At 36.8% G+C, this 13,973-nt stretch overlaps 1 protein-coding gene across 1 annotated transcript; it reads right to left on the bottom strand.

Moving 5' to 3' along the window:
- Positions 1–9,959: 9,959 nt before the first annotated feature.
- Positions 9,960–12,852, bottom strand: rps25 (ribosomal protein S25). Its single transcript, XM_034312856.2, has 5 exons — positions 12,728–12,852; positions 11,913–12,005; positions 11,359–11,542; positions 10,141–10,239; positions 9,960–10,015 (listed from the first exon to the last, which is right to left on the bottom strand). The coding sequence occupies exons 1-4, from the start codon at positions 12,728–12,730 to the stop codon at positions 10,145–10,147; spliced, it is 375 nt and encodes a 124-aa protein (XP_034168747.1). The 5' UTR covers positions 12,731–12,852; the 3' UTR covers positions 9,960–10,015; positions 10,141–10,144.
- Positions 12,853–13,973: the final 1,121 nt, after the last annotated feature.

Genomic DNA, 13,973 nt, shown 5'->3' with positions numbered 1-13,973 from the left:
CAATTGACTGTGAAGAAAGTCGACGACCTCTTTGCACTATGCGCTTCAGCATCCGCTGACCCCTCTCCGTCAGTTTACGTGGCCTACCACTTCGTGGCTGAGTTGCTGTTGTTCCCAAACTCTTCCATTTTGTTATGATAAAGCTGACAGTTGACTGTGGAATATTTAGGAGCGAGGAAATTTCACGACTGGATTTGTTGCACAGGTGGCATCCTATGACAGTTCCACGCTGGAATTCACTGAGCTCCTGAGAGCGGCCCATTCTTTCACAAATGTTTGCCTGCATGCCTAAGTGCTTGATTTTATACACCTGTGGCCAGGCCAAGTGATTAGGACACCTGATTCTGATCATTTGGATGGGTGACCGAATACTTTTGATAATATAGTGTAAGTTAGTATTATAGTTACATGGTCATAACTAGTCTGTAACCTCATGCTGGTTCACTGCACTATGACTTTTACACAATAACAGCTTCAGCTTTAAAGTTCAAATCCCAGGACAGACACAGAGCCACTGCTTTACTCTCATCTGTTTTCCTAGACTTTTTTTATTTTTTTCAGTTAGTGCTGTGATTTAATACTAAAATCGCTGTATATAATAGCTAAAGTAGAGTGCAAATTCTTCAAAATAAATTCTGTCTCATATATAAGCGTTTGTCTTCTGTCCAAAAATTATTTTCGGGAAAAAGTTAGGATTACAGAGAAATATTTTGTATCCCTTTAAAGAAATGCGGATATTTAATAATAGAACACTTTACAGATAAAAAAAAACAAAAAAACATTGAGGCTGTCTGGTTTTACCTGCAGAAACACAAGTCCATGAGGCAAATCTTCCAGAAGAACTGTGGCAGGTTCTCCAAGATGTCTGCTTCCATTATAAAAACGCATGACATTTTACCTGAGAGAACCGATACACCAAGTATTTGATTTAGTTTTGTACTGTTTACTGCTATTTATAGTAATTTATACCACAGCGCTGTTGAATTGTCAAATCTGATTGGTCAAAAAGCCTTGATTTATTTTCTATAACAGCAGCTCTGACTGTAATACAGCTGAAAATCACAGGTTTATATTAATGCACTTGTAATATATTATTATCATTTCTATAGTAATGGCTCATTTATAGGGACTTGTATGGCAAATGAGCTATATAATCCGAGTCTAGCAATAAACTTGTTATTTAACAAAGAAAAAGGTATAATCATTGATATGTTTCAGTTTTCTGTAAGAGGACATTTGTGGAAGGAGTCTCCAGTATCAGTGCTTTGTAACGGTCAGAGGTAAAACTGTAACTTTAAGTTTTCCAACATGGGAAAGTCTTCAGGATTACTCTTTATGGTTTCTCGGTAACAAGATAAACTGTTTTTTTTTTGTTTGTTTGTTTTGGAGTTTTTTTTTGGTCTAAGTAACTTCACGAGAGAGAAAAATAGAGGTTGATGAGGGAATGACTGTTTATAGCTGTGATAACGTAAGTAAGACCAGGAACTAACTTGTTTCGTTGGACTTTCCACAACATTAAATGTAGCTATAAATGGATAAAAGAATTCATGATGTGTCGTTCTTTAACAAATAAAATAAGAATTGTAAAAATAGGAAAACTGCTGAAGTATAAGAGGAATAAAACACTTTGGTGTGTGCTGTTATAGGAAAATAGTCAACCTTGGGTTGGTAACAGTAACTCCTCACACTATCCAGTAGATTATTTTTCTATAAAAAAAATTTCACCTTGTGATGTTTTATTCCCTGCTCATTTGATATTTAGGAAAATGTTCATTTAATTATTTTAAAATCATCTTTGTGTCACAGATTTTCTTTACATGATTATAAGACTTTTTTAGTATCACTGCATATTTTTTCCTAAATAAATAGATGATGGGAATTTTGTGAATGCCGATTTGTAATAAAAGAGTGTGTTTATATGGCATGTGATTATAGCTTGCACTCACTGTGTTATTACTGTGGAATAAGTTGTGGCGTGTGGTTAGTAAGTAGGATTATAAGAATCGGGTTAGTATATGTGATTAAGAGCTTTTGCGAGACTGTGGCGAGAAGTGGATGTGAACAGATGTCTCTTTGAACTTCGCCCATAGTCGACAGCAGAAAAATCAATGTGTGATAAGCCATTCATTCTTTAAGCACAGTATCTCAGCTCATGCAGGCTGATTTGAGCAGGATGTGACTTAGAACAGTTCAGTACGATCACATACTGGTGAAACTTTGAACTTACGTTGACCCAGTTTCCTAAAAGTATTGTCAAGTTACAATTATCTTAACTGAGAGAAAGAGAATTTAATTCATTTAGCATTTATCTTTGTTCTGTGATGCAAATCAGCCAAGACATTGTTAACTGTCTGAAGTTCGTTTCTTAAGTTAAGGCTAATATAGCTAACAAGTAATGATGATGTTTATCTCACCCAAAATATTCTTCTTAAATACCTTGTTTGGTATTTAAATATATTTCATTTCATTTCATTGTGTAATCAGAAAGATTTCACCATTTTATATATTCACTATATGGCCAAAAGTATGTGGACACTTGCGTTTTGAACATCCCAATCAAAAACCATGGGTATTAATACTGAGCTGGTCCTCCCTTTGCTGTTATAATAACCTCTACTTCTTCTGGGAAGCTTTCCACTAGATGTTGGAGCGTGGCTGTGGGGATTTGTGTTCATTCAGCTACAAGAGCATTAGTGAGATCAGGCGCTGATGTGGGTGAGGATGTCTGGGGTGCAGTCGGTGTTCCAGTTCATCCCAAAGGTGTTCAGTGGGGTTGAGGTCAGGGCTCTGTGCAGGACACTCGAGTTCTTCCACTCCAACCTTCACACACCATGTCTTCATGGAGCTCGCTTTGTGCACAGGGGCATTGTCATGCTGGAACAGGTCTGGACCTCTTAGTTCCAGTGAAAAGAAATCTTAATGCAACAGCATACAAAGACATTCTATACAATTGCATATTACCAACTTTGTGGCAACAGTTTGGGGAAGGACCACATATGGGTGTTACGGTCAGGTGTCCACATACGTTTGGCCAGATAATGTATATATTGAATTATATTTTCTGCAGAGATTGCAGATTTCCACTACAGATCCACCATCAAACTTTTTGAGGCGGGGCCTAAAGGGGGTGGAGTCATACCAAACTGCCCAGAGATAAAAGGTGATCCTGGGAGTGATCATTTACCTAGAGAAGTTTTTGTGACATCACTGAAGAAGTGGATGTGGTTTGAGGTGGATATTTACAATGTGCAGGTATGCATTTATAGGCGAGATTCTGGCTCACATAGTTTACCGTTACTTGTTAGTTAGATTAGCCTTGAAGCCCCAGGTAAAAAAAAAACAACAGACATTGGACACGAATGAGGTTTCACCTATGGCACTCACACCCCTTCGATCATTAGCACAGACTATTTCCGAACCTTCTCTTCGCTACAACTTCCCATGACGGTCGTCTTAATCTAGCCCAGATGCTGCCCCCAGGTCTCACCCTCATCTTGAGTGCTGCTACCAAAACAGATGCTTACCCTGACCTTGGAAGTATGTACGACTCGGGTGTGTAAATCCTTTGTCTTGTGTTGCTACACAACAATTACAAGTTTCACAGTTCTGGTCTTTCAAGTTGCTTTATTTTAGGGTTGTAGTAGAACTAAAAAGGAAAGTCAAATGGTTGTGAGAACAAATAGAAATAAAGATTTCTTTCAGGTTTTTCAGGTTGATGATTTAAAAAAAAAAAAGAAAAAAAAAGAACATAAATCCACAAAATAAATCCACAAATCAGCAATAAAAAAACATTGCTATATAACAAATAAACAAACACATAACACAAAGAACACTAAAAAACACTTGACACAATCAATGACACAACACTAATTTACTGTATGTGAGCACTTTAATCATGTGATGATATTCCAGCATACATATTTCAATTTTTAAAAAATAAACCCATGGTTTTCACATCATTTAAATCAATAGGAAGCAGCATGAAAAGAAAATGCAGATTGACCGAAAACACTTCTCCTTACTGCTTTGGCACAATCATCTCTTGTCACAGCCTTAGTCAACCTACTTTTTTTTCTTTTACTTTTTTTATACAAATTCAACAAGCACTAGAAGAAGGCTGTTTAGAAATACTCCACTCCAATACTCCACTTCAGAATTTCATAAAATTTTCCCTGTTTAAAAATCTATGTTTAGATTTTTAAACATAGTTACAAAAAACTATGTTACAGTGATGTCGATTTGAATTTTTAAAATTTATCTTAAACCTTCGTAACTTTCTTTATATGTTGTTCAACAGATTTGACAAACTAATATAAGGAAATAATCAAGGTGTGCACAAAAAAAAAATTGCTGCGTCTGTAGTCAAATTATCTCTAGAGAAATCTGAGAAATCAGTTACACTCCATGGGCAAAAGTATGTGCACCCCTGACCGTCACACCAATATTTGATCCTTCCCCAAACTGTTGCCACAAAGTTGGAAGCACACGATTGTATAGAATGTCTTTGTATTCTGTAGATTTACAATTTCCCTTCACTGGAACTAAGAGGCCCAAACCTGTTCCTGCACGACAATGCCCCTGTGCACAAAGCGAGCTCCATGAAGACATGGTGTGTGAAGGTTGGAGTGGAAGAACTCGAGTGTCCTGCACAGAGCCCTGACCTCAACCCCACTGAACACCTTTGGGATGAACTGGAACACCGACTGCACCCCAGACCTCCTCACCCAACATCAGTGCCGGATCAGAGCCCGGCTCAGTGCTTGGATTAGCTCCTGCTTCACCTGTAAATCTCTTGTGGATAACCGAAGTTAATAGAAAACTGCTCCTTAGAAAGTTAAACCCCCAAACCTTGAAAACATCCTCAAGGCTTGAATGAGGACAGTGTAATCCCATGATATATATACTGGTGAACTGTTTTTTTTTTTTCTTCTTCTTTACTTTCCTTACATCAGGACTGAAAATAATAACTGGTTCACCGAGTTTTAACACCCTATAGGCATATTTACCTTTTTCTCCCCCCAGAACTGTCCCAGGCTTAGTGAAAGGCCTAGTAATGACACAAACACACCCATGTAAACATGAACCATAAAGATCTACAACTTCCTGCACAGAAGACTTTTCTAAAATCCAAATCAAATTATATCTCTGAGAGTTTAGATTATTAGATAAGGAGATTTATGCACACTAAATTAGATTTAGCTCATCTTGATTTAAATAATTGGGTGATTCCACGATTACAGTGCCATTTATGCCTTAACTCTTAACAATTAAACTAACAGTAAAAAAAAAAAGTGCTAACGCATCTCATTTTTGCATGTTTTTTTTTTTTTTTTTTTTTGCTGAGCGCTGCATTTTGCACTTATGTAACAGCATTTTTTAAGTGTAGAATTTGCAAATGCACAAAACAGTCAACTATTATCCATGCTAATGAGATGAGGATATTAAATACTCTATAATAATTTAATTTTTTAAAGGAATAATTTACTTTGGGTAACAGAGTTGTACGAAGTGACCTCTTCAGGCAACCTCTAATGACCTCTAACATTGAAAATAAGGAGAAAAGAGTGTGAGAATGTACTTTTCTTCTTCTCAGAATCAAAAAGTTAAAAAACATGCTTTTGAACAACGAAATTGCTGAATATTATAAATATTTAACAGGGTTGAGGGAATGTGTTTGACACTAAAATGGACATTTTTTAACCTTTAATGGATGATTCATTAAAAAAGGATGTTTCATGAATGAGATGTTAAATGGATTCACACATTAATGCATAAAATTATAGGATTCTTGAAGCATTTTAATGATTATATTTCATATTTCATACATGTTATAAGAAACCACAAGGGAGGTAACCCCAATTTATTGGCTTGAAAAACTCCATTACGTCCTGTTACACAGAACAAACACAACTTTCGTCAGCCATGTTTTCGTCAGAGATGTTTCCCCTGTTTTCTCGAATCATAATAAAATGTAAATGAGAATTATACAATAGTTAAAATAAATCAATAACATTTTAATTTGGCCACGTTCTGGCGTACAGCTCGCCCTCCCGCTTTCCTTTAAAAGAAAGTGCTGTAATGAAACCTACGATTGTTTTACTTGGAGCCAGGAAGTGCTAGGTGCTTACTTTAAACACACAAAAAAATCGATCTTGCTTGAAAAGAAAAACAAATCGTAAACTGTATATTTTATAAACCCTTTTATATTTTCCAAGGTGCTGCATTCTCATTATCTAGTTTTTTTAAAAATCATTTTTCTTTATTTAACGGAAGCGACTTCGGCATCTAGCGTTAGCATGCCTAATGACTTGGACTGCTTAACATTTTCATAACATTTTACAACATTAATGCTATCTAGATCGATTTTAGAAACCATAATTAAAAAAAGATGTTTTATGAAGTTATTTAAAGATCCAGGAGGAACAAAAGTAGAATGTCACTGTTTTTGTGGCCAGCGTTCAGTGCGCATGCGCCGAAGAAACGGCCATTTGCAGAAAAAATAACGCGTTAACTGTTTTCTTTCGTCTTTCAGAACTGAACTGACTATTTATTTTTTTTACTACTAAATACTGAGACGAATTACTTTGTGAATTATCTGCAGGAGCTGTTGCAGGACTTTAAAAAAAAAACAAAACAAACAAACACACACACAAAAAAAAAACTCCTGGTCGCTTCCGGATTTTGCAGAGCAAAGCACTCTGGGAAATGGAGTCTGTATTGAAAAGGACACAGCTGTGGGGTAAAGTACCATCCATCAACCCAACATAATCAGAGCAACACATTCCTGGCTGTCCAAACGTTTGCACTACAACCCCTGGCAAAAATGATGGAATCACCACACTTAGAGGATGTTCACCCAGCTTTTTTACTTTATAGCAAACAAACAAATCACAGATATGACACAAAAAGGTTTTGTTCAATAGCTTAACATTCTGGTTTGTGAAATATACATAAAAAAATTCAAGGACATTTTTTTTTTATTAATGGCATGTCTTTTTCCAAATCAAGTAGAGGAAAAAATTATGGAATCACTCAATGTTGAAAAAATTATGGAATCAATTTTTAATTTCCATTTCTAAAACAAATACTGGGACAAGTCTAAAAATGCTAATACGTCAGCAGTTAAAAGGGAGTGCTTACACACTTTAATGGGCTGTTGGACTTGGCTAATTGAAAGGAAACATGGCTCCAATGAGAGAGTTGTCAGTTGAAACAATGGAAAGGATTATAAAACTCCTTCAACAAGGAATTTCAACATGGAGTGTGGCCAAAGAAGTTGGTTGCTCCCCGTCAGCTGTGTCTAAAATTTGTTGCAAGTATAAACTTAATGGGAAGGTTATGAAAGGTAGATATACAGGCAGACTAAGGAAGATGTCAAAGCATCAGGATAGAAAACTCAAAGCACTATGCCTTGAAAATAGAAAATGCACAACAAAACAAATGAAAAACAAATGGGTGGAAACAGGAGTCAATGTTTGTGACAGAACTGTAAGAAACCGGCTGAATGAAATGAGATTTATATATAGAAAAGCCAAAAGCAAACCAGCACTAACACCAAAACAGAAGAAAACAAAGTTACAGTGGGCTAAGGAGAAGCAATCATGGAGTGTGGATGATTGGATGAAAGTGAAATTCAGTGATGAATCATGAATCTGCATTGGCCAAGGAGATGATGCTGGAACTTTTGTCTGGTGCCGTTCTAACGAAACATATAAAGATGACTGCCTGAACCAATCAAATTTCCCAACTCATTTCTGATATTTATGTTGCATGTCAGGTAAAGGACCAGGGGAGATGGCAGTCATTACCTCAGCAGTCAATGCACAGTTGTACAGTGAAATTTTGGACATTTTCTCATTCCATCCATAGAAAATAGGTTTGGTGATGATGAAATAATTTTTCAGGATGACAATGCATCTTGCCACAGAGCAAACAGTTTTAAAGCTTTTTTTCAGGAAAGGCATATCAACTCAATGACATGGCCAGCAAACAGTCCGGATCTCAATCCGATTGAAAATTTATGGTGGAAAGTAAAAAAACTGGTCCATGTTAAGTCTCCACCCTGCAAAGCTGATCTGTTAACTGCAATTCGAGAAAGTTGGAACCAGATTGATGGGGAATATTGTTTTTCATTAGTGAGGTCTATGCCTCAAAGAATAAAAGCCAGAGGAGGAGCAACGAAGTATTAATTGTGTTTTTTTTTTGTTGATGATTTCATAATTTTTTCCTCAACATTGAGTGATTCCATAATTTTTTCCTCTACTTGATTTGGAAAAAGACATGCCATTAATAAAAAAAAATGTCCTTGAATTTTTTTTATGTATATTTCACAAACCAGAATGTTAAGCTATTGAACAAAACCTTTTTGTGTCATATCTGTGATTTGTTTGTTTGCTATAAAGTAAAAAAGCTGGGTGAACATCCTCTAAGTGTGGTGATTCCATCATTTTTTCCAGGGGTTGTATTACTAGTTTCAGGCTGAAAAAAGGTTCATCTGTGTATTTTACAGTTTAATAACAAACCAGAATCTTTAACTGGTTAAATATTACAGCACTCAGTACTCAATTCCTTTTATTAGTAAGTGCAGAGGTCTGTATCACAACACTAATAACACACAAGCAACAGTAGGACTTCCCAAGTCTGAGTATGTTGAGTAATTATTCACAATGCAGGCTGGAGAAAGTACGTGAACCCTGAAGGACACTCAGTCCTCCAGAGAGTAGCAGCAGTCCTGAATCTCCTCCATGTGTAGATAATCTGTCTGATCATGGATTGATGAACACCTGGGTCTTTAGAAATGCTTTGTGTATCTCTGTAAAGCATCTCCTGAGATCCTGTGAAAGTTACTGGGATGGAGGCATGGTTCACACTCATCACTTGTTCTTGAGAAGAACAGATTTGTAACCAGATTGTGTCTTTATTTAAAGGGAGAATCACACTTCCAAACTCTGGATCCAATTAGCTCTTGGAGAAGGTGTTAGCACAGAGGATCACTTACTTTGTGTGTGAATGATTATACAATATGCTCAAGAAAGACCTGAAAACTACTACAGTGTGCGCGTGTGATTAGTTTACTCAAATTGTGTCTGTATTTGTGCCATGGATGAACATCAGACCATGTTTTATGATTAATCAATGCAAAAACCCAAGTAATTCCACAGGGTTCACAAACTTTTTCTTGCACATTTGAATGTCCGAAATCTCTCCAAGCGTGCGTTCACGTATGCAGTGTTTAATTGTTTGAATAGTTTGAATAGAAACCTGGTGTGTTTCCTCTCGGTGCGGCTCTTTAAGCAGGTCTGTGAGAGAGACGTGAACGCTTTCCATCAAACTCTAAATTTTGATTTGAGAGAGAAAGTAATTTAGCAAATACACCGTGCGTTTTGAGTTTATTGTAAATGTGAGCTGCTAAACTAAGCCAAAGGACAGAGGTGTAGCTGTAGACAGATGAAGAAAAGAGGAAAATGTTTGAGTTGCATAAAATGTTTTAAAACTAATTTTTTTATTGGGGTGTAATGATTTGATGTTTACACTACTTCGGTTTATTCAGCAATTTATTTAGCGCTGGCTCTGTACTCTCTGTACTCAGGTGTTTTTTTTTTGTTTTTTTTTAAGGCAAAGGTTTAACTTTCCCGATGCCGTATTTATTTATTTATTGGTCAGAAACTTTGAATGTGTTTTCAGTCCTACATGCACCTCAATCTTTGTTTTGCCTTTTGGTTCATTTTAATTATGTGCAGTGAAGGGAAAAAAACCCCGAACCAACAGTATAAAACTGCACCCTGTGATCAGACTGACCAACAAACCTGCAGTGAGTTTTTTCTTTATGACCAAAACACAATTAAACCTTAAACAGGATTAAAAGTGACCAGTTTGATTCCCTTGCATTCACATGAAGGCAAAGGTCATGCCAAAATTTTACAACACAAACACTTGACAAACTCAAACAAGACCAGAAATCTGTTTTTGTTGTTTATTTAACTATACAAAACACATTGAGGAGCCAGAGAGGAACCTGCAAAGGAAAGGAAAAAAAAAACTGGATTAGTATAACTGGATAAGTTGCACATTGTAATGCAGAAATTTATTATTAATGTAATTTAAAAAAAAAAAAATAAGAAGAATATTTAAAATGATCACCTCTTTACGCATCCTTCTCCGGTGCTCCCTCATCAGTGCCCTTGGTGTTGCGTGTGTAGATCACCTGAGCCCTGTGCTTTGACACAAGCTTGATCATACCTAGAAAGAAAGAAAGAAAGAGAGAGAGAGAGAGATGGAAATCATTTTCAAATTGACCAAAACTTCAAACTGACCATCGCACTGGTGAGTTATACTGCCACCAAAAATCAACAAGTCGCATTTAAGAAATTTCAAGAAATCAAAACGATATTATATAAAGCTGATCAAGAAAAATTTCTAGGGACAAAATCCAGACTGCAAGTTTGAAACACTTACATAGTGAACTTTTGGAAATTGACAAACAAACAAACAATCCCTTTATATCAGAAGGCTATCAGTCACATGACTTGCCTTCTACACCTTATCGCTAACTTCTGGATTAAAATCAGGAACATTTAGGCACCCAAAAAAAAAAAAAAAAACACCCTGCTCTGGTTTCTGTCACCCTAAACTCTAAACCTATAGGTTGAATGTGTTAATTTCCAAAATAAATAGTTTAAAAAAAAAAAAAGTCATAAAAGTAGGTAAACAGTAACTAAATTTGGCTTCTAGGAATTATTCAGCATTAGCGCAAAACGATCATATTGTAACCAAATTTTGGCGTTCTTGTTTAGACATAATCGACTGCGTTACCGGTTCACATTCGACATTAGTGCTAAAACGAGCTCGCTGATCGCGCTTTGGGTCGTTATAGCAACAGTACGCACTGCAGGAGAAGGTAACTAGTTGTATAGCTACAAAGGGTTGTTAGGATTCTTTCGCATAAAAGGCGATTGTCCAGTTATGATTCTGAGCGTACCTGAAGATGGAAAAAGTGAAGAAAATAAAAGTTAATAATAATAATAATAAAAAAACACATCAGGACACATGCGCGTAATCCTTCATGCTCCTTCAAGCATGTACATGATGTGGCGTGAATCCAATCGGATAATAAATAAATTTGCTTCACTGAAGCTGCATCTAAACATCTGTTCAGCATTAATGTGTTTAAGTAACGACTTAATCTCAGAAAGAGACACATCTGTACACATGGATGAATGTTGCCTTGTTTCTGGTCGTTTAAGACGAAACTGTGCTTTATTTTGTTCCTAAATTTGCGATTCTCGTTTTAAGCCTCCTCCTGCAGCACTGTCCTGCATGAACAAAAGATTCGACACGATCTCCGGCGTCCCCTGCTACCTTTGCTGAGCAGTTCGAGGAGGGCCGCCCTGGCCAGGGAGCCTCTGATCTTCAGCCTCTCGGACACCACAGCGGGCGTGATGAGCTTGTAGTTAGGGACTTCTTTGTACAGCTTGTCGTAAGTCGCCTTGTCGAAGAGGACCAGGTTGTTGAGCTTGTCCCTCACCTTCCCTTTGGACCACTTCTACTCCAGACAAAGAAGAGAGAGAGAGAGAGAGTCAGACACAGACACACAGCAGTGTTACAGAAATACAGATGTAGCTTTAAATCCCTAATGAACAAGCCAGAGGTGACAGAGGAGAGGAAAAACGCAAGACAAGACATGACGAAAGAACCTTTAAGAGAACTGGAAAGATGTTCATTGTGAGCAGATTGTCAATACGAGTCCTACTTGGAGCAACAGGACAGTCTTTACGATTACAGCAGCAGCGCCTCTTAAATACAAATCTACAGCGTCTACAGAAGGACGAATGAGACTTGAGGCGTGAAATTAAACTTCAGCAACGCATTAAGAGCAACGACAAAGATAGAAACACTAAGAGAGAGAAAATTACCTTCTTTTTTGCTTTGCCTCCAGATTTATTGACGGGATCCTTGTCCTTTTTGGCTTTGGACGTATCCTTCTTCTGCTTGCTGTCCTTGGGTGGCTGGATACAGATGACAGAAATGTCATTTAAGGCATTATTTGTCTAAACAACAGACTAACAGTCTAAATAAAAGGTTCAGGTTTTTCTAATTGAGCTTTCCTTAAAGCAAATACACCTGAAGTCAACTCTGTCTAAAAAATCTAAAATGTAAAATATGGTGCTAAAAACAAACGCATCATTAAGCAGCTTGGGTTTTCCAGATATATTCTGCTTGGTATCTTTAGTGAAGGTTAAGTACAGAGGAAAGAAATGTCAATTAGTGAATTATTGTCTAAAATAAATAGCAATAAAGCTAGAAAAGTTGCTAATTGTGTTTCCCTCATACACTGGATTACGCATTTAAACGGGTGTGTTCAAGCGCAAAACTCCATCATGTGTACACTGTAAAGACACTAAAGGGCCAGGATTATGCAACACAACCTTAAAACGAAACATACACACACATTATGAAGTAAATATCAGTTATTAAATATGATTTCCACTAGCTCTCAGTCAGGCCGCGTGCACGATCCGCTCAACTCGCTAGCTAACATGCTAACAGCATCACACACGCACGCGCGCGCACGAAATATTCGATTAAAACGTTAAAATTTGGACGTGTGCCGGTTTTTTATTGTTCCTCCCGACTATTTGCGTCCTCAATGATCACTCATCATTAGCTACATGTTTTAATTTGGTACTTAAATACATTATTTCTGTGTCTTTTCGGCTCAGGTACACACCATGATGAAGCTTTCGGCGAGCTGCGCGAGAGAAAGGAAGCTGTAACACAGCCACGTCCGCTTTGTCCACGCGCTTCTTCGGCTTCCGGTGACAGTTAGGCGTCACGGCGTTTGAGCTCATTATCGCCACCTGCTGGATTCATTAAAGCAAGACAACTACAGGTGAAAAGGATCATTAAAAAAAAAAAAAATCCAGATTTCACAATCAAATATTCTTACAAGTATTGAAACTTTTTTATTTTAAAAAAATCCAGATTTCACAGTCAATATTGTTGTTTTCACAGTCAATAGTTGATTGCTCATATTCCTACAAGTATTGAAACTTTTATTTAAAAAATACATAATTTATGCAAATAAGGCACTGTTTAATTAAAATCGCATACATTTGCATGCTTAACAAAACAAACAAACAAACAAAAACACCCTATTCTTTTAATGATGTTAGAATTAAAATATTTATTTCACTGTAATGACACTCCCAAGAGAAAGACTATTACAGAAACGTTTATTATACGGTTATAAATAATTACTTTATGCCATTTTTCAGTTTCAGGTTTTTAGGTAATAAGTCAGAATCCTGAGATAATAAGTCAGAATTTCAACACCCTGCTGCTCCTAAAAAAAAGTGACAGTAAAAAATACAGTATTTTACAGTTTTTTTTCCCCCACTTGTACACCTGGCAGAAATTGGGATACCATAAAACATAAAAATCGAATGTAAATTCAATAAAATTCAACATTTTGGGAAATTCTTCTGTATTATCCTTCTACTCATGGGCAGGATTGAACAGAAACTGAGATTTATTATTCTGAATATAGAAAAAAATCTTTTTTCTTATTTTAAGGAAAATACAATGTGGTATAAGTTTGAGTTTCCACTGTAGTGTGGATTATAAGATTTATAAAGGAAATTGACATGTATATCATAATGACATATAAATTGTCGTATACTCTGCCGTTCTGCAGGCTGAAACGCCTTGTTGATGAGAAAGCTCAGAGGAGAAAGGCCAGGCTGGCTGGAGGTGACGGGAAGGCTACAGTAACGCAAATAATCACTCTTAACAACAGTGGTGAGCAGAAAAGCATCTCAGAACACACAACATGTCAAACCTTGAGGTTACAAGATGACATCAGGTTCCACTCCTGTCCAGTTTGTGTCCAGTGGCACAAACTCACCGAAACTGGACAGCTGAAGATTGGAGAAACATCACCTGGTCTTTTTCAAATCTTCAACTTTCCAGTTTGG

The sequence above is a fragment of the Pangasianodon hypophthalmus genome, chromosome 17, assembly GCF_027358585.1.
Source record: "Pangasianodon hypophthalmus isolate fPanHyp1 chromosome 17, fPanHyp1.pri, whole genome shotgun sequence".
NCBI lineage: Eukaryota > Metazoa > Chordata > Actinopteri > Siluriformes > Pangasiidae > Pangasianodon > Pangasianodon hypophthalmus.
Note: the sequence above shows the minus strand (reverse complement) of the source record. Positions and strands in the feature narration are given on the sequence as shown.

Bases quoted from the DNA above. Each gene is read 5' to 3' on its own strand.
- rps25 (XM_034312856.2), bottom strand. The intron at 11,543-11,912 runs GTAATTTTCTCT...TGTCTGGAGTAG, and splicing joins GAGGCAAAGCAAAAAAGAAG to AAGTGGTCCAAAGGGAAGGT. The intron at 10,240-11,358 runs GTAGCAGGGGAC...CTTTCTTTCTAG, and splicing joins CCTCGAACTGCTCAGCAAAG to GTATGATCAAGCTTGTGTCA.